Here is a 23,229-nt window from a genome sequence, read left to right as displayed (position 1 = left end):
ACTCCACAGAGAAAAGATGAGAGCTCAGTTTTAAACACAGGATACTCTTGTTGTAAAGTGACAGAGCTAACCACTAACCCCTGAGCAGCCAAGCATTCACAAGATGACCTACCTCCACCCTGTAGGCCTTGCTGAAGCCGACGCTGACACTGGGAGCAAAGGCACGTCCAGGCACACAGCTGACCACTACAGGCATGCCCTGCTCACAGGTGCGGTTGCCCTTCAGGTCTATCTCTCGGCCCAGCTTACAATCGGACAGTTCAGCCTCGTTGCCGGTGCAGTTGACAGAGAAACCCCAGTAGTTCTTCTTACGACGCTTGGCCAGCAACCTGGGAAGATATGATATAAGAAAACAAACTATTGTAATTAATACTGTTTGTTTTTTCTGTTCATTTGTATAAGTTTATATCACTTCCAACTATATAAGAAAGCATGTCATAGTTTTTAGATGATTTAATGAGGACTCTCATTTTTCAACTTTTCAGGTATGCATGGGTACCAGTTCATGCCCAAACCTGCAGCAGTTTCATAAAGGGAATCCATTACAGTGAATATTCAGTCAGTCTTTTTTGTTATTCTTTGGTATGAATTGCACCACTTGGTGTGTTCAACTGCTGGTGACAGGCTTAGACATCGAGCATGTTTGAAAAGATTTGTCAGAAAGGTCTTTTTAAAATCCCCCCACAGTATTTCTTCTTTCATGCAGAAAAGCACATAAAATGAACCATTCTTTCTCACACTTCACTGAAATATTTAGGAGCTGCTTTATGGGAAATAGGATATTTTGTTATTTAGTGTGAGGACATCAACAATGCCCATCCTATGCTGTGAAGCACAATGGGAGTATTGTTGTGAGAATACCTTAACATTCTCGTGACCCCCGCACTTCAATGGAAGTCATCAACCAAGGGTCATTGAGGAGCCCAACAATAGTAGACCTTGAAGCAGGTCCTGGCCTTCGAAGACACAGACCATGTAATGAAACCAGTATGGGCTCCATTTACAGCCTTTCAGTTCTGACAGCTTATCCAGATGCTGTCAACAGAATGTGGCTCCAAGTTGGTTTGAACACAAGAACATTTTATTTTCCCTGAAATTTGAAGAGATGCCAAATTTAACTGAGAGTTTTTAATTTCGTTGGGCTGTAATGGGCATGTTTGGTGAATAGAACAGTTCTTTGTTGCTCCACATAAAAGGACAGATTTAATGCGATCTTTCACCTCTGTGAAACAATGAACCACGTGAGACCATGGCAGCATCACATGCTGTAAAACCTCACAAGATTTGTGATCTTAGGTGATAAACAGAAATCAGTGTTTTTTGCTGGTTTGCTGCGTCTTATCCTTCCTTCATTTTAAAAGCATTCACATGTTATGATTTGCATCTAATCAGACGAGATCATGTCTGCCAGAGCTATAAAAATAGAGACAATTAGCTCCAGGTGCATCCCAGAACACATTATACATGATCACTCCGGTTGACTCGCAGTATTTGTAAATAAATGTATTAGTCACGTTTCTCTGGTCTTGATTTGACTCTGGTTGAACTGTGGTTCTGGGAGCCTTCAGAAGAATGAATAGATTTGGATAATTAGGTCCATTTGTATGTGTGTAAACAATACAGGAGACCAACCAACCAGGGTATGTTTCTTTTGGAGGGCAGGCAGATGCATTTATTCTAAAAAAAAGAGTTTAATTCTTCTACTTTACCCCGCAGGCTGAGCTGTTTAAGGGAGAAACATGTTGTTCTCTTGATCTGGAGATTTGCTCATGTGCGTATTCACTCACATGAGTTTCACATCTGTTCTGTTTTGAACTTCAGTCCCGTCTTAACAGATGAAAATGATGACACAGAGTGTTCTAGGAAATAGCTGTTTTTTTGTTAGGCGACATATTGACAGTGACATTTAAGAAGGACAGCATGTCAACATTCTGACTCAGAGGGAAACAATTAGACGCAGCCAAAAGAGCCACTGTTTCTCAGTGCTTTTCCCAGCAAGGCCCATCCTTCATCCTCTAAAACTTCCTCTTGCAGTGTTTGGCCTCTTGTCAAGAATCTCCAGACTCAAGTCTGTTTAATCTCAGTGTGCAGAGGGATGAGGGGCTGAGTGATGACCAGTGTAAGCAAACGTGGCTGTGTAACGTTTCCTAACATCAGTTTGATATGGTCAAACATTCCTAAATTGAGTAAAACCAAAAATCAACAGTTAAAAAAGGTACTAATTTACTTTCCAGGAAATGCAATATTTTTTACACAGAAAGTGTTTGTTTCATACAGGAATGTGTGGTGCACCTCAAAAGAAAACAGGGTTTTTTTCAACACGGGTGTGAATTTGAAATGATTCATTATATATAGCGCTGCTTTATTCCCATAACGTAAACTGTAATTAACTCATATAAAAGCTAAATGTTTATGTTAGACTCCAACTCATGTGGAGACTGTCATTATGTCCTTATTTAAACTCTGCTGCTGGTTCCCAGCACCACCAGCACCATTACTCACTTGTAGGGTCGCATGTTCACACGTTTCTCCCCAGGGAAGCCGTACATGCCACAGATGACCCTGCTGTTCTTCTCTGTCCAGTCCTCGTTACAGATCTGTCTCCACTTGCCTCCGTCTTTCACCTCCAAAAAGCCGTCAGTGATGGGAATCCTTTTCCTGTGAGAGTATGTGGCTCTGATCCTCACGTCCTCCACCTGCACCGTCAAACCCTGAGACACACAACAGAGGAACTGTTTTAATGGCAATCAGGTCAAAATTGTTAGCAATTCCCATCAGCCTCAGCTGTGAGTTTGTATTTAGTGTTAGTTGGCAAATGTTTGCATGCCAATACATAAACTAAGACCTGAAACCTCAGCATGTTAGCATTGCCACTGTGTGAATGTTAGTGTGATGACATTAGCATTTAGCGCGAAGCATGACTGTGCTCAACTCTTCTTTGTAAATTAGATTAATAGGGTAGGAAGGTCAACCTGCCTCAAAGAGGTGCTAACAGTTTCATTAGTCTCTTACTTCAAAGTTTAATGGCTCATGGAGTTCTGAATGATGTTTGGATGTTTTAAAGTAAAATCAGGGCAGAACGGGAATAGCTGAAATATAAAAACAAAACATGAAAAATTGAAAGATACTGGTGGCAGAAAATATCAAGTTTTTGGTAGGTTGCCATAAAAAAACAGACTGGAATTGTCTGTGCTTCGACCTCTTATCAGTAGCATCTCAATGGTGTCTTTTTTGAATGCTAAACATGTCAAATAAAGGAGCCCATAAAAGTCCATGGTGGAAATTTATGTTCATGAAATACTTTAGAGCATTCCTTTTCAATGGAGTCATCTGCAAAATTCTCTCTAAATCATGTATCCGTTGAACAATACATTCAACTAACTGAAGTCTACCTTGAAGCTTTCATAAACCATACTGACAGAGAGTCATTACTTTATAAACATTTTTATATAAGAAGTGAGGTTTACATAATCTCAAATTTTCTGAGCGTTGTCTAAAAGACAAGAATGTTATTTAAAGGATGATGTTGGTTATTTGTAGTCTGGATTTTACGCATACTTTTGCACTTGATATATTGTAAATACAATACGGCCTATGAGTCATAAGGGAAGTGGAGGGAAGAGGGAATGAGGGAATGAAAAGCGTTTGAAATCCCACTGTGGCCTTTTAGGGATGCAGCCTGCACATATGCTTGAAAATACAAAAAGTCAAGTTGAAAAATCCGTCAATGTAATCTTTTTTGTTTAAACTTGTTGAGTGCTGCAGAGAGGCCTTTAGGAGGTTGGATGAATGTCTGGAATTTTTCCTCCATCTTTGTTACATCAGCAGAGTTTAGAGCTGTGATGTACGGGCCCACAGGGAGTTGGTGGATTCAATACATCAAACTTGACATCATGGATCTGTCAAAACCAGCCAACTGTGTTTTTGTTTCCTCAGAAAAAAAGGGACTAAATAGTATTTAACAAGTGTGGAAAAGTTACTGGATATTTATGTATGACATAAACTACATCAGTGTCGTTATAACAGTGAGCCAAGAAGCTGGAAGGATGCAGTAGAGCACAAATAGAGAATCACTAGTCTTTAACCTTTGGGGACGTGAAGGAGGAATCCAGGCAAAAAATCTTTTGAAAGGCTTCTCACCTCTTCATCTTAGATTTCTTGGACAGTCAGAAAGAGAGCACTGACAGGGGAAGTTTAAAAGAAAAATGTTATATATGAAATTTTAATTATAGATCAAGATTTCAAAGACTGATGCTGCAGTGGACTCAGGTTGGGAAAGTGAATGCGGGTGGTCTTCTGTAAAGGGTTGTTCAAACTGGGGTCACCAACCACAATTAGTATCATGTGTCCTGAAGACCTCTAAATCAGGAAGGAATGGTAACCTTTGACCTCTGGGGCTTTATGAGGCAACAGCTACCTAATAACTCTGCCATTGTTCATCCTTGGTCCAAGTTGTGCAGTTTGCTCCTGGCTGGGTGTGAAGTTGCACCATGGGTGCCCAAAAGAGCCAAAACTCTGAGCTGCTGTGTGGTATGCAGATGCTGAGCTTAGTAATTTGGTAACAGCCAGCTTCTTTAACTCTGCAAAAAAACCAACATCCAGGCATGTCTCCCAGAAATATTAAACGTTCGCCCACAGGGTGGTTTCCTGAGATGGCGTCAGCCTCAGGGAATGTTCAAGGCTTCAAGGTCTCTAAACAGTAAAGCCTGAAATGCAGGAGGAGCAACGACCGAGTCAGACTGTTTCTACAGTGACCCCAGTCCTCCCCTGACCGCAGCGGTTTGAGTGGGTAAAAACCGCTCTTTCATGGAGAGATTCCTGCAGGCTATGGCATGACAGAGTGTTTTCCGTCTGTGCCTGGCAGGATGGAAAGGTGAAGAAACGTGATCACGATCAGGGATCTGCTGTTCTCAATTTAAAGGCTATCTCAGTGCTTTGGTTTAATTTGCTTCAATAAAAAGAAATAAAATTAAATTTTAATTGTACTATAAAAACATGAAGCTAATTAAAAACAAGTAATAATGAAAAGAAGACGAATGTGAAAACCACACTCATAAATGGCTAAACTGTGGTTCATCTGATACAGAACATGAAATCAAACAGAAAATGTGTGCGATCAAAGGGAGGCCAGGTGAGAGGAGAGAAATACCAGACAGGACAAGGGGTACGAGGTGAGTATGAAATGGGGCACTGAGATGGTCTGACTGGTGTTGCATTTGGCACACACAGAGGAAACTGGCCGTCTGAACGTGTGAGACTAAAGAGAAGAGGACAGATAGCCACAGCTGGGATCAGTCCAGGCATTTCCCCTCCAAAAACCAGACCACCAGACATAAACTCAGCATTATCCTGTTTGGCTGATGTCCAAATATACACATTGGTCACTTTTTTAGTACTCCTTGTTGAGAAAGGGCGGAAAATTACTAGACAGCACAAAAAACTTTTTGACCCATGATAACATTCTCTTTTATATTCTATGATTAAAAATTTGAAAAAAGTCCGCAAAAAAAAAAACAACCATAATATCGATTTGGAAATCTGAACTTTAAAATCAGGGGAAGTACAGATGATGGGAAGATTGGTAAAATGGGCTGAACAGCTAGCTTGGCTCTGTCCAAAAATAGCTAAATCTGCCTACAAGCACGTTTAAAAGGTTAGTAATTATAAATGTATATCTTATTCATTAAATACACACAAAAACCAAAGAGTAAAAGTGGCATTTCCGGTCTTTAAGCTAAGCTGAGCAGCTGCTAATAGTAACTTCATATTTCAAGCCCACACATGAGAGCAGTACCTTCTCATCTAACACTCAGCAAGGATACAAAAAATATATTTTCCCAGAAAGTCAAACTATTCCTTGAAGAACAGGAAATGCAAATGTTTATCATCATGATCAGTTTGACTCCAAACTGTGAAGGTTTTGGGAACAAGATCTGCCTCGATGTGGAAGGAAAGTATGTAATGAGTTTAGGCTTTCCAATCTGCAGGTCATACTGAGGTGAATTCTCAACTGGACTTACTGTAGAACTGTGATTCATTCCTTCTGCTGTTTTTTTTTGTATAAAGAGCCGATATTTAATCATTTAAATAACTAGATGAGATTAGACTAGAATAGTTAGCTGGAACTGACTAAAGCATTGCTGTCTGTGGTGTAAAAATAAAAAGCCAGCATTACAACAACAAACATGAATCATCATCCATTTTTCAAAACAAATGTCGCAATACTTCTCAAATAAAGTCACATATTCTTGGTTCTGTTTGCAAGTGGTGAGTTTAAAAAAAAGAAAGAAAAACATTCCTCATATAGCACAATACATTACTATTCTCTGAAGTGGGCTTTGGCCATTACTGAACTCTTTCCGACTGGAGCGCAGACTTGTTTTTCTGACTGGGCCCCCCTCAGTAAGTAGATGTGTGAACATGAGACTTTGGTCTAGCCAGAGTCTGACTAATGCTTCCACTACTGTGCATTTCTTCCGCTTTATTCAGCCTTCCAGCCGCGCTGCACGTTTATCTGCACGTGCTGCAGAGACACACACCCACCCACCCAGTCACGTACCTCCCGCCCCACCTTACAAAACATGGCAAGTACAAACGATAATCACGCCACAGTTTAGATGAAAAGCAGGAGAACAGCAAGGCTCTTTGAAATGACTTTCACATCTGCCCCACCCCACTTTCTGCCTCACTGGCCCCCAGTTTGCCTGACTGACTGACATAACTGAGGAAGTGTGTGTGGGAGTGTGTGAGAGTAGCTGTGTGCTTTGCACCTGGAATATCCATCAGTGTACCTCTGCCATCATGGCAACTAAGAGGAACAGAATCATTACTATAGGTAGACTAGAAGTATGCATATGCACACACACTCCTCATGTCAGACTGGTAGATTAAATTCAGTGTAATAAAATGAAAATAGACAATATCTTATCATTGAAATGTTGAGACCTGGTTAACAGGCTATAATACACACATAACTCATTAAATATTTATAAAAATAATATTGATTTTGAAATTATTATTGTTTTTCTTGCTGAGAGTTGGATGATACAAGTGCTCGGACATCCTGAGGGAGCTCAGACTAGAGCCGCTGCTACTTCACATCGAAAGGCAAAAGCTGAGTTGGTTCAAGCATCTGATTAGTGTGCCTCCTCTGCACCTCCCTTTGGAGGTTTTCTGGGCACGACCAACTGTGAGGAGACCCTGGGGCAGAAGCAGCACTCGCTGGAGGGATTACACATCTCATCTGGCCTGAGAACGCCTCGGGATCTCCCAAGAGGAGCTGGAAGGAGTGTTGCTGGGGAAAAGGATGTCTGGAATAAATAAATGCTTAGCCTGCTGCCACCGCGACCCGACCCCGGATAAGCGGAAGAAAATGGATGGATGGATGGGTGGACAGGTGGTTACATGCTACTAAATTTCTTTTGCAAACAGTTACTTCCTGGAGTCGTGTCAGCTCACTGCTCCCAACCAAGAAATAGTGGATGTAACCTAAGATAAAAACCACAACTTGCTGTTTTTGCACTTTGTATTTGTCCTGATAAAACAGGCAAGATATATTGTTAATAATGAGTTTAAGAGGTTCTTGTAGGCAGATATTGTTACCTTTGGATAGAGCTAGGCTGACTGGTTCCCAATTTTCATGTTAAGCTAAGCCAACATGAAAGTGGTATCAATCATCTCATCTAACTCTTTGCAAGAAAGCAAATAGCTTTTAACTATTCTTTTAAGTTTAAACGGTTTGTATTGAAAAGCTGAAACATCAATGTACACCGAACTGTGGACTGGGCCTTTAATTTATGCCCCTGTAATGAAAACTGTATTATGTTAACATTTCACTGTGAGATGTGAGACGAGTCTTGATGCGTACGTGTACAACCTGCATACCATGAGTTAGCACAGCAGATTGTGTGAATGGTAATCATAAAGTGATGGTATGAATAATAAAAGTCTTGACTCTGCAGCCCAAAAAGAGAGCTAAGGCTGTAGTGGGATCCAGCTGTTGAACATGTGGTGGATTTGTCTGCTACTCTATCCACAGGACAGAGACTGGCTACAGCCTCCTTACATGCATCAACCTTTTCTCCTCTCGATCACTCTCCTCCTCACAAGCCTCTCGCATACATCATGTTGGAGGCAAATCCAACTTTGGCTCGGGTTTCCTTTTGTTGTATAGCAGCGAATGCGAGGAAGTGAAACTTTTGTAAGCAGACACCGTCATGCCTGATGGAGAAGTGCAACCTTTGGCCTGTTTAGATGTGCAAAGATTCGAAAGGCTTTTAACTGCGGCATTCTGTTATTACAACTGGCTTCTGACGTCTTTGTTTTGATTCTTGATGTGTTTGGCTGGAGTGAACACACAAAGTGGTGTGGTGGGCAACTGCAGCTGCTCATTTCTTTCTCATTCCTATGAGGAAAACATATACACACTGACATTTCAGGCATCTTCTAATGAAGGAGATGCATTAAGCAATGATCCTGTGGACACGTGCAGCATGCAATTCACACGTGAACATGGCAGATTTGGTTGAAAATTCCCCCACTAATGAAAAACAAAGTTTTCTGCCATCTTAGTGTTTGGCTCTGACAAATGTTATCCACCCCCTACTGACTCAAAGACCGTATGTGTTATAATTTCTTCCCTCTGTCACACACAAACATAGGCTAACAAATAAAGCAACTTGTCTGGTAAGATAGACAAATAAGGCATGTGGGTACTGTTGCAATGGTGTGGGGTATTAGGTGCTGTATGTTAAAATAATAGATTCATGACAATGACTCAGTCACCCAGGAATGTATGTTCTCTTGTTGTGCTGGGAGGGTTGCATACGTAGCTGACAAGGTGAGAGACCTGGCTTTTGTCTTCAGAGGACAGATCAGTGGCAGATAACATTAAAGACTGGTGTTCGTTAGTAAAAGCATCAGTTCTGAGGTTTGAATTCTGACGGAGCTTGGACTATCTGAGAAACACACTCTGACATTACTTTTCAGAAAGTTGATATTGACTTTGCAAAACTGCAGATGCCCTAACATTAGTTCTGCTTATTCTACGGGATAAAATGTCTTCGATTACAACTCGTGTCAGTGGAAGCTGCTGTTTTCATTAATGACAGACTGACGTTTTCAGTAGACTGTTATTTGTGGTCAAAGCTGAACTTGCCAGAGAGAGAAAGAGCTGTTCTGGTCTTATCTTCACATGTCCCCACATACTCTAAAGTAGTCTCATGATGTATCCCTCACAAAAACAAAATAATTGCAGTTCGAAGCAACTTTGTGAACTTGTGACTTACCCTGAAACAATACTGACAATCTACTCAATGCTTAAAGTATAAAAGTATATAGTATAGAGAATTCACTGGTACCTTTCATATTTCGTGCATATAAAGATTTACCATCATTAAAGTTAGACAGCATTCACATCGAAGCAAAAATACAGATTGCTTCACCTTTATACACTGACCTCTTCACACTCGGTTAGGGTGTTAACTTTCCAGATTGAGCACAGAATGTCAATTCATACTGTGAATAAGCAGATTGAAGGAACAGTGCTGCCCATTACTGACGTCAGCCCAAGCATGGTCAAAGAGGTGTAGCTACACCTTTTCCCATTCCTCTCCCCTGCGACTTGAAAGGCTACAGCCACACCGGGGAAATATTTACAGGGTGGAGGACTGACCTGTAGTAACACCCCAGAGAGCCTAAACACACAAGACAAATATGGAACAAGAGAGTGCTGCTTACATACACGACCAGTAAAAATAAGGACGTTTTGAATAGGGTACAGTAGCCTGTGATTAAAGAGCTCTCTTTTCATCTATTCCTTCATTCACATGACGCTACAAGGCATGAGAAAGTTACACAGAGGTTTCACAAGCCCTCCTCAGGCGCTTTGTCTTAACTGAATCCAGTAAAAACACAGTCACTGTTCTGGCTGATGCTGAGAATCTGAACACAGCCAAATCTCAAACCCGACAAACAAAATGCTCTGGTATGAATGCAGTCATAAAATGTTGAAGCACTGACTGTCTTTAAACTGCCAAAGAATCGCTGCTAAGTAGGGAAACCCCTCCATGGCTGTGTCCTCTAAATTACTTGTTCTCTGACAAGCTCATCTCCCTCCCTTTTTCTCCCATCTGCACGTTCACAAACCCACACTGACTTTCCATCCGGTGCACACGGCGTTCCCTGCAGCCAGACAGGATGGTCTTTCACATCTCTGAGTCATCTCCAAAATCTCCCCAGCTGCAGTGTGGGGGTCTGGTGTGGGCACGGAGAGACTAATAGGAGCCCGGGAAAGTCATTAGTGCAATTGGTGGAGTGGACAGCTCGACATTAAATGCTGACTAGTGGATCATTTTAGAGGCATCATGTCATGGCAGATGTTACTACCTACATGGAGGAACTGTTGCCTCATTTTTTCCAGACATCTGATTTATTACCCAGTAATAGGCCATTATTCTGATTACTAGTTGTATCCATTTAATCATACAGAGTATAAAATACACAAGTTAGTGGTAACAGCTGGTTGGAAATTCTTATCACTGAGATTTATTGTTCGTGAAACATAAACTTCCAGGTGTAGCTGTTGTATATATCTAGATATCCAGGTTACCTGACAAAACTAATGTTAGCTTGCTAATATATCAACCGAGAGTGAATAGTAAAGTAGGTAATGATTGATACATCTGACCTGAAATTGATCAAAATCCTGTTTAATAATGACTAGAAAGTTATAAATTACATTGCACACAAACAACACAATATATCTCTAATTCCAAAGCATTCGGCCGACACCATTAGACTAAATGACCAAATAACGGTCAGGTTAGCTTATTTCTGCACTTTTGCTAATACTACAAAGTCCAACATATTTCTTCATGTAGCCTATGCATAATACTGTTAAAATAAAACATGTGATACCTACATTTATAAACGATTTGCTGTAAAGTTATATCATTTGGCCTCCTGAAACTGTAAGTTTTAGCAGTTAGGTGAAAGCTTGTGATGCTACAATAATTAATTTTTCTCATGGTTGATTGCTTTTAATCAATAGGAAAGGGCTACAGATGTTTCTTGGCAACCCATTTACACATTACTAGAGTCTTTACTAGCTTAAGTTTTAATGATACAATCTGATTGGGTAAACCAGTACTTTGAAACTAGCTAGTACATACTGTACTGAGAGCTTAGAAAAGGACTTGATCTGAAAACTTAGTGAAAGCAGATGTTTCTCAAGGGCCAGGTTTGGAGGAGGACTGTGAACATTATCCAGTAAATCAAAAAGACAATCAGATGATGGATATCGCATCTGACAACAACTTCTGGTTATATTGTTTAGGACTTGTTTCATAATGTTACAATGTTAAACTACAAAAATATAAAGACTGAACAATATTGCTCATCTAAATGTATACAGACAGACAGGACATTCAGTCCACTGATCTGTCTGGATCAGTCTGGACAGATATGAGGAAAATATTCACTTGGAGCTATGAGGAGCAATGCACAATGATAAGGTTTTCTTTCATCCCAGGCCTAACCTTTGTTCTTTTTTATTTATTGCACTGAACATCTGTTCAGGTTACATGTGTGTACTTGAACCATGTGTTGCACCACCGTCTGGATGCTACTTGACTGTTATTAATTACGTGATGAAGAGATCCCACCCTGGTGTTTATATGAGTTTACAAACATGGATCTATTTACTGCAAGTGTACTATACATGTGCAGGTTTATTTGTGAGTGTGCTGCTCTGTGGGAACCTACCTCCTCGCTCTCGGCCTGGTTCCGGATGAACTTGAAGCCTGGAATGCGCTTCTGGGAGCACGCGACTCCGACATCTTCTGAATGTTTGCAGTCAGACACACCGAAGCCATTGGACTCACACTGAGCGAGGCTGTTCTCTCTACCAGTGCAGTGCAAGTTGTCGAGCCAGATACGGCCTGAAACGTAGAGAGGCAAAGGTGCACACAAATGGATACACATTGTGATGCAAATAAAGATCTTCTTGCAGGAGTTTGTGTTTGCTTTGTTTAAATTTGAGTTGATATAGCCAAAGAACAAAATGGTTTTACTTGAAAATATAGAGCCTTTACAGGAACTTGCCTTTGTTCTTTTTCTGTATGACTTGTATTGTATTTTTTTGTTGTACAATGTTGAATTGAAACCATTAATCGATTAACTGGTTAGCAGATCAACAGATTACTCTTTCAAACATGGCTTAGCTCCAGCTTCTAAATTTTTTGGCTGTACTTGGTAATTTGTAATAGTAAATTCAATACTTTTGGGTTTTGGACTCACAATGTGAGGGGGGATTCTGAGACTTTCACAAATCAAACGCTCTACACTTGCAGGGCTCTTCACACTGAGCCGCATGGGATCAAAAGCTTCAATCCCCAGTAACTTTCCCGATTATGAGATTAATTAATTAAAGAGAAAATATAAATGGATGTGTGGTTATGACATCCTAGCTTGACAGTTTAAGACTCTTCAGCATTTCCACTGAAGTCTAGCCGCAGAGACAGCAAACCAACTCACGTGGAGATGTGTTTGCTCTCCGACATAACCTGACGCATTCTTTCAGCCAGAACCTGCCAAATGAATGAGTGTCACGGCTGAGGCGGATCATCTGCTGTCCAGCTGGCTGTTCTGAATCAGCAGTGAGGGAAAGCACATCACTGTGGCCATGGAAACCACCAACGGACTGCTAATCACTCTGACAGTCTCAACATGTTTGCTGAGGAACATCCTGATCATACCAAGAAAGTGACAGCATGTTATACGGTCACGTAGCCGCCTCCTGGCAGAGACATGTTTACTTCTGGAAAAAAATTTCACAATAAGAGCCAAGTCCTCTGGAGCTGAAATACAGCAGAGTTTCCAATTGAGAACCAGCTTGGTCTCGGTTCACCTTTGTCTAAACAAATATTCAGCGCTGCCAGTTGTGATAAATCTGAATTGCTGTGTTAAAACTTTGCAGGCCCTATGGGAATGTAATTTCACAAGCCAGTGAATAGAGCAGGGGGCACAGTGCGCAGGGAGCCATGAATTTTCTGATTGAGCTTTTATTGGCACTTTAAGCCAAACACACAGCCTTATACTCAAAATCATAACACACTGGACAAAGCACAGTGTTCTTAAGATGATCTAAATAAATTGTGCAGCTGCAGTCCATCCTTTGTTGGTGCAAAGCAGCCTTCATATTTTCTCATATTTTCTTCACACATTGCAGACTTGATTCAAACGTCCTCGTGCTTGTTATGTAGTTATGTCTTCAATTAGAGACATTTGGTTTGTTTCTTTCACTGGTGCATAAGTCATCATGATGGGAAATGGAAAATGTTCTTGATCACTTTTTATAGACACGTGTCTCCACCAACAACAAGAAAACGCAGATAGTTTCCATTCACTCACATGCCCACAGATTGCCTAGGCCTCAAATACTCTTTCAAAATAATTCTCCTACAAACCAAACATCTATTTACCAGGAAAAGATCATTACTGTAAAGATGTTTGGTAATTCTGTCATGATAAATGGCTGAATGTTTTCTCTGCTTACATTTGAAGTTAAAATTAAACTTCCTCCCCCTCCTTTACAAAATTCATAGTTGCGTAAGTGTCTTTTAGTAAACTTTTAGAGACATACCCTAACCCAATCCCGCAAGCCCCCATCTTTATATACATAAGTCATTGCTTATGTGCAATGCAAACAGTTGTCTGTCTGCACAGCCGCATACATCAAACTGCTCGTTAATTGCTCCTTGTAAAATATTATGCACGTGCAACAATATATGCATGGGGTGTATTACTCCATGAATGTGATTCTTGAAATTGCTATAATGACTGCGGTGCGTTGGGAAGCCAGGAACTAACGTAATTACTTCACTTTTGAAGTGGCTGGCTGCATGTGGCCAACCCAGTGGGAAAACATGGGCCCTTAACAAGAAACACTGAGTTAATTAACAGCTACCGACTGACACTTACCACCAGTAGCCAGAGTCACAGAGTTGGGAATCTCATCAGTGTTTTTACAGCAATGGAGGAATTCATACACGACAAAGTGAGAGGAGATGAGATTACGTCTGTGTGTGTGTCTGGTTTGCACGCCCAGTGTTTCCAGCCCCCCACCTCCTTATGTGCAGGACTGATTGGTGTGTCTCAGTGCTCCTCTAATGGGGAAACCAGTGCCTGAGGGTATTAGCAGTCAGACAGGGGGAAACATGTACCTCACTCAAGGATTTCCATGCGACATATGAAACAGCATGAAGAGATATACTGCCTTTGAATGTGTGTGGTTGGCTGGCAGTTTTTTAGACTTTTAGACTTTCTAGACTGACATGGTTTTTTGAGGGTTTTCATGAGATAATACTCCTAATAAACTAGATTTCTTACCTTCTCCTCTTCCGTACTTTCCTGAAGGTGACCAAGACTCGGCATCCATGAAGCCGAGCTCTCTGCACACCACTTGGGCGGCGTAGATGGAGAAGTCATCATCGCACACAGTCCCCCACTCTCCATTGTAGAAAACTTCCACTCGCCCCTCGTAGTGTTTCCTCTTCTCCCCGGCTAGACGTAGCTGGATTACAGGGGCGTTAGAGTCTGACTGGGCGTTGGACAGCGCCCAAATGGACAGCAAGGTGGACACGAGACATTGGACTGCAACTGGGCGCAGCATGATGCAAGGGGGGCAAAGGCAGTGGTCTAGAAGGAGATAACAAGGCAAAAGACTGTAAACATTGGTAACAGAAGCTGTTTTAAGCTGTGTACCACTGGAGTGGACTATACTGTCCTACAATGGTAGTAACAATATATTTGGTCCGAATTGAGTTGTAACCTCTATCTGACATTCTGATATCTTTTTTATTATACCAAAAATATTATGCCTTAGACATGAGTCAGTAAAAACTACTTTTTAAATGTGTATTTACAATAAAATGTACTTGAGTAGTTACTGCACTCTTGCTTGGTTATATGCAAGACCCATCACTGCACTCTTTACAATTCAATGACAGCTGCCGACAAGACAGCTAAAGTAAGAGTCAGTGAAAGTTAGCTATGAAAGAGCCGTGTTAAGCTTAGCTAAAACTAAAGCTCCTGTATTGATTTCCTACTATAGTTGTTATCTGTATTTTAAATATCCATTTTGATGAGCTGACATTTTAGTTTTTTGGTCTGTTAATCGACATACAGCAATGAATGAAGGCAGCAACTCAGTCAATTTATGTTAACGGAGAAAAAAGCTACACACCTACTAGGTAGCTAGCCGAGCCAATCTCAGTCGCTTCAGACATCTTATTTTTTGACTCTAGTGAATTTTGTTTCATTTGGCGTGGTTAAGCTACACATACTATTACTAAAATGTAAATTACTGTATTACATTTATTTTGATAAACTGTACTGTATGTTTACAAAAGTACTCTACTACTGACAGACAGAAACTCCGCTAAATTAAGTTTAATTTACAAAAACACTTAATTCCTGTAAACTTTGGACTACGAATAATAATGGAATTAAGTACATTTTCTTAAAAAAAAACAAAAAAACGACATAAAATGAATAAAAATCACATTTTATTGGTAGATAGAGCAGTTTCTCTAAGCATCCTGTGAGCTTGTCCAAAGGCAGAGTGCTGCATCTGCATTCTTTTAAGGTATTGTGTGGGTTATACGGCTGTTTTGGGTACAATATTCAGACAAAAAATGAAAGCGTTACAAACTTTTTAAGCCTTTGGTCCAGCCTGAAAACTTATAAAACCCTTTTTTCCTTAATTTTACTGCTCCTGTAGTTACTGCTCTCTGCCTTTGCAGGGCTGTATGCCTTATGATGAACATTTCTAAATTAAATGGACTTTTAAATTACATTCCAAAGAGTTAAACCAAGAGCTCAATATTGCAGAGGCAGACAGTAATTTGTGGTGTGTGGTAGTTTTGTCCATAAATTGAGCGAGTGAGCAGTTTCCGTATAAAGTCTTGTGCAGTAATAGTTTGGTTTGGCCATCATCGCGCTCCCAGAGACCCCTCACTGGCCCCGATGCAACCACAAGTATAAGCTTGTGAATCAAGAACTGAATTCACCACAGTTTTACAATATATTGAGAAAATACTGAAAACGTGACTGCCGATAAGAGAGAGAAGGAGAATTTGGGTGAGGTTATGTTGCTGAGACAAGGATTCCTCTCTCTGTCTCTATGACAGTTTAATGGGGAGCAAATGTGAGCTCCTGCAGGGTGGGTGCTGCCCCCCTCATTTATCTGCTGATCTGTGCCTGGAGGCTGCAGCAATGAGCTTCACAGGGAAAGTTGACTCCACCTCTATATTTCATGGCAAACCATGAAAGTGTCAACGGGGTGACCAAAAGCCCCTAAGGAGGAATGTTCCCGGAGTAAAGGGAAGAGGAAGAAGACAGTGAAAGTCAGGAGACCTCCACGTATATAGGGAAGAGGGGAGAAGGGGGGTTGTTTTCTGAGTTGATGTCATAGTAACAGCCAAACACACGGCGGAGCTTGAAAAAAAAAGCGTCACACAGTAAACAGCTGATAAATTGGCAGACATCTGCTGGTGATCCCCGGAGTAACACATCTGGTTCATCTTCCCATGAAAGGAACAATTTCAGCAGGAGGATGGAGCTGCTTTGATTAAAGCTGAATGTTCACACATGCAGTAAGAATCAACCATACATGAGATTTAAATTAGTCCATTAGAGTTCAGGGCGTACTTTGAGTGAACAAACGTCATTCAAGGCAGCACGTGCCAACTCCACGTACCCATTTCTGGAAAGTGTATATGTTATGTATATTCTATATATAAACCTGTAGAGACACACCCACTTGTGACAGAACAATGTTCACAGTCATCAGTTTAACCTGGCTCAGAAACTTGACTTTTATTTACAGCTGGTTTTAAACTCATGCAACACAGCAGAAATGTAAAACCTGCTGTCTTGCATGAGAACAATAAGGCCAAACAATAAGTGAAAGCTGCCTGTCAGTGAAAGGTGGCCAAGTGTTGTCAAGTCAACTAGAAAATCCAAAAATCCACATGCTGAATTTATTGTTCTCCTAGTCAAAGCCAGAGCTCTTGTGTAATCTATTGTTCATTTCAAAAAAGCTAAAAATCGACCATCAAGCGCCTGTTAAGCTCTGGTCAGCACATATCACACAATGGGTGACATAGGAAAGACCTCATGATGTCAGAGGACATCTTCAGGAAACGTGTCCAGTGTTATCACCAGACTAATGGTAAAAAAAATATATATTAAAGTGATGGTAATTACTGTTCAGATGTGGGTTTATTATTTAGGCATTACAACAATGAATCACACTGTCGTAACGTTAGCCCGTGCTGTGATTAAGCTAACTTTTGGAGGCTGCAACACTTTAAACTCGGAACAAACACAATGTGGAACAGATAACAACATTTTTAAAAAACTTTAAAAACTTTGAAATTGATAAACATGCAAACTGAGAGCCGAATGTTGTGTTTAAAAACAAAAGAAAGTCCCAAACTTTACAGATAAGTTTGATATGTCAGTGTTCCACACATTAATGCACGTGCGGACCAACTCCCCAACGGCTGGCTCGTGGGATAACTGAGAAGTTGAGAGGAAACACTTACTGACTCTGACAGATGAAGAACAAGCAGCGGACTCTTCCTCAGACTCAGCCGGTGCGGTTGGTCTCCGACCTGTTGCAGAGGATGGGGTGAGAAGCAGCGGCTCTTTGTCCCTTTAGTACTCCGCTGCCTGGTCGCTCTGCTCCCCTCACAGCTGGCCGCGCGCTCCAGGCCCACTCCTCACCACACGGAGCAGCCAATCAGAGGCCGCCTCAGCATCCTGACCCCGCCCTCTCCGGTCCAGCCACCAGGGTTACAAAAGCACACTACAGGAGCTGGAAAGATCCTGGCGCTGGATTTCCATTAACTAACATCTGATAGCTTTATAGCCTTGAGCATGAGACTGACACTCTCTGTTAATGTCTAATCAAGAAGTTTAAGGAGTACTCTTGTGAGGAGTGCAGTTTATTCATTAAAGAACTGTTATGTGCTATAGGCCAATGTTCTCTCCCTTTCCAGGAGGAGGAACTCTTTCTTTACACTAGTTTGACTATGAACTCAAAACTGCCCCCACATCCCAGACTTTCCCCACAGCTCACTGTTGATGATTCAGTTGTGAAATATGAGTTTTAATAGCATCTGTGGTTAGATGATGAGATGTTGTGGGCGCTGCAGGGTGCTAAATCCATCTGTAATGTTCCATTTTATCATATTTTTGATATCCAGTTTGAACCAAGTGACTCTTTTAATGTGTAAGTGGTGTAGTACTGCGGAGTTCACTCTAAATCAACACTTTTAGCCACCGTTGGATCATTGTTTTTGTTTCTCCTGTCCATATAGACTGTGTAAATGACAGCTGTAGACAACAACTTTCAGCAAGTGCAGTCAAGCCCACTGGCTTTCTTCCCACCATACCATGGCTGACGGGTTCAGATGAGATAAAGGAGTGATTGACAAATCAAGTCAAAGACAGAAAGATCATTTCTAAAGAGTTTGTAGACCAAATCTGTGATAAAATGATAGTGAATGTTCTCACAAAGGAGAACCAATTTCACTGTCATAGTCACATCTTGACCTGCTTTGCTATTCAGGGAAAGCCCCATATGTAACCAAGCTTGAAATATAAATCAAATATAAGGAAAAAAGCTTTCCAGATTATAAGTGATCCTTCCCCTCCCTTAGCTTTAACCCTCAAGGACATTTTGTAGACATGTAAGAGCTGCCAAAAATCTGTACAGCAAGTCGCTCTTGGCAGAAGGAATTGAAAATAATGAATGCAAAGCCTTCGTTTTCCTCTCTAACAAACAAAATATTGCCTCTAGCTCCTGTCTGCATATTTTGATGCTAATTTGTTCATGTTGTGTTGTTCCCCTTTCGGACTGATGTGTCAGATTAAACTATAGGTTGCATCAGGACACACCCTTTGTTTGTGGGACTGTGGTGTTTAAGGACACCACCGTGTGGTGAGAAGGTACTGCAAAGACTTACATGTAAGCAAGGACTGTTAAACATTTCAGCAATATGTAAGAACAGATAAGTCTTACATTTACTGATAAATAACATGATTGAGAAATGATTAAAACTGAAAATATGTATATATCTAGGCTTCTGTTTTTCTTCTGTTCCAATTATCGTACACATTTCATCTGAATCTTTATTTAATTCCTGATGCATATGAACTGATACGAGCCTTGAATGTCAGCAAATATCTAAAATGCTGACGTGTCCTTAAGCCAGACAGGGAACTGTGATCAGGTCTGCCTTGTCCACGTGTAGACTCAACCATCTGTATATTTCTATACACAAGGCTATTCTTGTCCTGCCTCCTTCCTAACTGCAAGACTACATCTTTTAAAAAAGTACAGGAAGTTACAGCCTCTGCTCCTGAGATTTATTTCTACGAACTGCCCTAAAGTCTGCTCCCAGCTTGGCAAAAGGGAATTTAAGTATGCTGCACCTTCAGTTTGGGATCAGTCATTAAATTGTCTGCATCTGCAGGAGCTTGGTCTCACTGAATGTATTTAAAGTGATTCTAAATGACTTGGAAGAAAAGACACGTGGTAGATGCTTTTGAATGTTGATGAATGTTTAATGACTTAGCAATTTGCTATCTGTCTTCACTTTAATTGTTAAATGTTTGTTTTATGTCTGCAACTGTGTAACTGTGCTACCATTTTTCTTGGCCGGGACTCTCTTGAAAAATATATTTTTAATCTTAAAGAGACTTTTCCTGCTTAAATGAAGGTAAGAAAAAATCAAACACAGCATGAGTTGTTTTACAAAAGAAAAGCTGCACTGAGAGGCTTGATTGGGTGCGTTACTCTATAGTAAACACCTTTTCATTGCTGATATATTCTGTATTTTTGTATGTGACACCTTTTGACTTCTCCAACAAGAGGACTGCTTCTTGTCTCTGTCAGCTGTCTGTTACAGATTTAGATTCCTTAGACATTGTTCAACGTGTAGAAATAAGTCTGAAGTGTCTCTGGTGGCACTGAGTGGCTACAAAAATAAAACTTGTTGGCCACATTTGGTGAACTACCCTGCTTCAAACTGGTTTGTCTTCAGGGGTGAAAGCAATTGGGATTTAACGAGGGTGGCCACTTGTTTTGTCTGAGTAAACATCATTAAGTTACCTGTTCTGGACAGTAAGCAGTCAGCCTGTTCCTCCGCTAAATGGATTCACTAATTAAAAGTGTTGGCACAATATTAGGTAAAGAAGAGTTACTTGCCAACTTTATTTCTTCTTCTGTCAGTCCAAAATGTGATTTACAGTTCTGCTATAGCAGTCGGAGCAGAGAGGAGGCCCTCTTTGCAGTCAAGTTGCAACACAACAGACTAACACAACTTCACAACTTTGTTGATACATTTATGACTGCAGCTGCTGTCTAACAAACAAAAAGCCACTGACAGCATGATGGGAAAAAGTGCACTCCCCACAAGAATTTGGTCTTCTGGCTTCCCTGTAGGAATAAACAATGACAGTTTGCATGATAACAGGAACAACGAGGATGTTATGTGTTTCTTGTTTGTCATGTTCTCAGCTTAAATGATTCAGGCAAAGGAGGAAACAGGCATAATATTAAATCTTAGCCATTTATTCAGGAATGCACAAAATATAGCAGGTAACATACATCTGAGTATACTTAATTCTTCAAATTTACAAATATTAGGAACAAAAAATCTTTTCATAAAGTATAAAATTTACACATATTGTACTGCAACAATGGATTTGCATTGAAAAGCACCTTCAGACTAATGTCACACCACTACACCAGGACAAAGAGTCACATTGACATCCATCTCATTTTACAATTATGTTTGGCAATTGATTGTGCTGACGTGAAAGAAGGAATCTGTCCTTTATGTCCGAGACACATCTGACCAAAAAATACACTTGTGCGCTCCTACTGGCTCAATCTGACCAGAAAATGCTGATGTTGGCAATGAAGATATTTTTACATGATGAACGTCTGCTCATAAAAACACAGACCTTAAAGAGTAGCCCGCCATTCATCTGTTGCAGGTAAAGCATCAAAACTGAAACCCATTATAACTCATTGTTGTTCAGGATATTTTGATCATAAACAATATATATATACTATATACAGTACACTTTGGCAACATAGTTTGGAAAGAAAACTGCAAGAAGGAACTAAGGAAACATCTCTTTTTTAACAAAATAAAGGCACGCCAGCAACATCTGGGCTCACAGGAAAATGAATTGAATACAGTCCTACGATATCTACGTGGCAGCGACAGAACAGGAACTTTTCAGCACTCAAACACAGAGCGAGAAAATTAAACATGGCACATGGTTGAATAATACAGTATAATAAGAGCAAAGTTTTTACTGTTTAAGCTTCAAACCAGGCTTTATTTTCCGGCCATCACTGTCAAACCATCATCAAATGAATAAAATATTACAGATCAGAATTTATGATTCTCTTAAGTGCTCTCAATATTTAACAACCCCAGAGATTTACTGGGGGCATAATGTGCATGATGTCAAAACTCTGCGGTTCAACTTCACACTCTGCATAACTGAGGACTTTATCACACATTGAATATGTAATCCTGTGGAACAAGAAGGACAAACATCCTCACAAGCAACTTAAGAAATACTCTGTAAAATGACTTTCAGTTCATTTGCTGATGAAAGAAGAGATAAGCAGCAGAATTAAACTGTATCACAAAAGAAATGGAAGCAAGAAATATTTATAGGCCAGAAAACTAATGCACTATGATCAGTTTAGGCACTCAATAGAGAGATTAGTCCTTTCTGAAGATTGTATCATCGACACAGGTACTTACATGGAGACGTACTGTGGTCAAGGATGTCTGTGCTGTGTATCCACATCGTCTTTCCCTTAGTTCCCACATTATTCCCTACAGTTTTGTGTTAAACATGCTGTATAAAATGGTAATGGAGTACAACAAAATAGCTGTTTTTGTTTCTGAAATGCACACATTTCCAAGGAGAGTTTAAAACTAATGATAATTTGAAGCATAAAATTAGTCTTTACTGTAGATCCTTAATTAAAGATCATCAAGTCATGGTGCTTCTCCTTCAAAATAAAATATATCTATTGATAAATTTGTGCTTCTTAAACGGCCATAACATGCTTAACACAATGATCAGTTATTGTTCTGGTATCATATTTCAGTCTGAAAAGATGAAAATACCAACAGTTCTGTAATTTTGAATGTGCTTAAAAAAACAAACATATGAGCAAAGAGAAAAAAAGGTTGACTTGTGCTTGAATGTGATAATGTACTGAATTTACATCAATGCTGCAGTTTGATTTAAAGGCCTCTTATTCTGTTCCCAGTTTGGCGATCAGTTCGTCGCAGATCTTCGTGAGCTCCTCGATCTCTTGATTCTGTGAGAGACAGAGAGAGGAACAGTGTTTAGACATTGGGGTTAAAGCTAAAAGGACACAACAGAAACACAATTTTGTACAGGAACAATAAAAATCTTTGAATCTTTACACTATAGCAGAAGAGTCCATGTGCTCGCCTACAACATTTAAATTCTGCTGTGTTCAACACTACCCAGTGGTGCAATGCAACACTTAAACACTTTATACTTCTAATCAACAACATTTCAGAGGAAAATGATGTACTTTTTACTCCACAACATTTATTTGACACATATGGTTAGTCATTAGTGTTTCATTACAAATATGTTTATGATATGATGCAGTACTACAATATTGTACAAAGTATCTGGAATTGGCTCCACAATGATTATTACAACTATAAAATGCTCTTACATTTATCTGTTAGTGATCAAATCAGAACAATATATTTTACTATACTATCTTATATACTTCAGTATATACTTATACTTTTATTTTGATACTTTAAGAATGTTTGCTGATAATACTTACTTATTACTTTAATAACATTTTGAATTCAGTACTTTCAGGTATTTTTAGACATATGGCATTTCTACTTTTATTTAATCAAAGTCGTAATTAATAAAACAGTGATAAAAAAACAAACGTGTTCTTATTTATTTTCAGGAGTTATCAGAGATGTTCTGTGTCTATATTTCTCTTTAATTCTCTCGAGGTTCTGGTTTCTGTATATAAACACTGCCCCCTAGTGTCAGATGCTGTGCCAGTGTGTTCACAGATGTTTATGAAGTCTGTGCTCAGTGCCTGCACATGTTGAAGGA

The 23,229-nt window shown here is 40.0% G+C and overlaps 2 protein-coding genes across 7 annotated transcripts in view; both read right to left on the bottom strand.

Moving 5' to 3' along the window:
* loxl2a (lysyl oxidase-like 2a) overlaps window positions 1-17,748 on the bottom strand; it is a 30,160-nt gene extending 12,412 nt beyond the window's left edge. Inside the window, exons 1-5 of one of the 2 annotated variants that reach the window (XM_084349710.1) lie at window positions 17,610-17,748; window positions 14,389-14,697; window positions 11,764-11,939; window positions 2,503-2,711; window positions 113-329 (exon numbers count right to left, since the gene is read on the bottom strand). In XM_084349710.1, the coding sequence (XP_084205836.1) occupies window positions 113-329; window positions 2,503-2,711; window positions 11,764-11,939; window positions 14,389-14,671 (885 nt within the window). In that variant the 5' untranslated portion in view covers window positions 14,672-14,697; window positions 17,610-17,748. The remainder of the gene's footprint in view (window positions 1-112; window positions 330-2,502; window positions 2,712-11,763; window positions 11,940-14,388; window positions 14,698-17,609) is intronic. The other variant, XM_084349711.1, reaches the window with a different exon arrangement.
* Window positions 17,749-20,623: 2,875 nt separating this feature from the next.
* The window catches only part of tacc1 (transforming, acidic coiled-coil containing protein 1), a 34,686-nt gene continuing 32,080 nt past the window's right edge, over window positions 20,624-23,229 (bottom strand). For all 5 annotated transcript variants that reach the window (XM_084347838.1, XM_084347837.1, XM_084347835.1 and 2 more), the window contains one exon: window positions 20,624-22,429. In XM_084347838.1, coding sequence (XP_084203964.1) covers window positions 22,364-22,429 — 66 coding nt within the window. In that variant the 3' untranslated portion in view covers window positions 20,624-22,363. The remainder of the gene's footprint in view (window positions 22,430-23,229) is intronic.

This window comes from Pagrus pagrus (genome assembly GCF_965226575.1).
Source record: "Pagrus pagrus genome assembly, chromosome: 3".
NCBI lineage: Eukaryota > Metazoa > Chordata > Actinopteri > Spariformes > Sparidae > Pagrus > Pagrus pagrus.
This window is presented reverse-complemented; position numbering and strand designations above follow the sequence as displayed.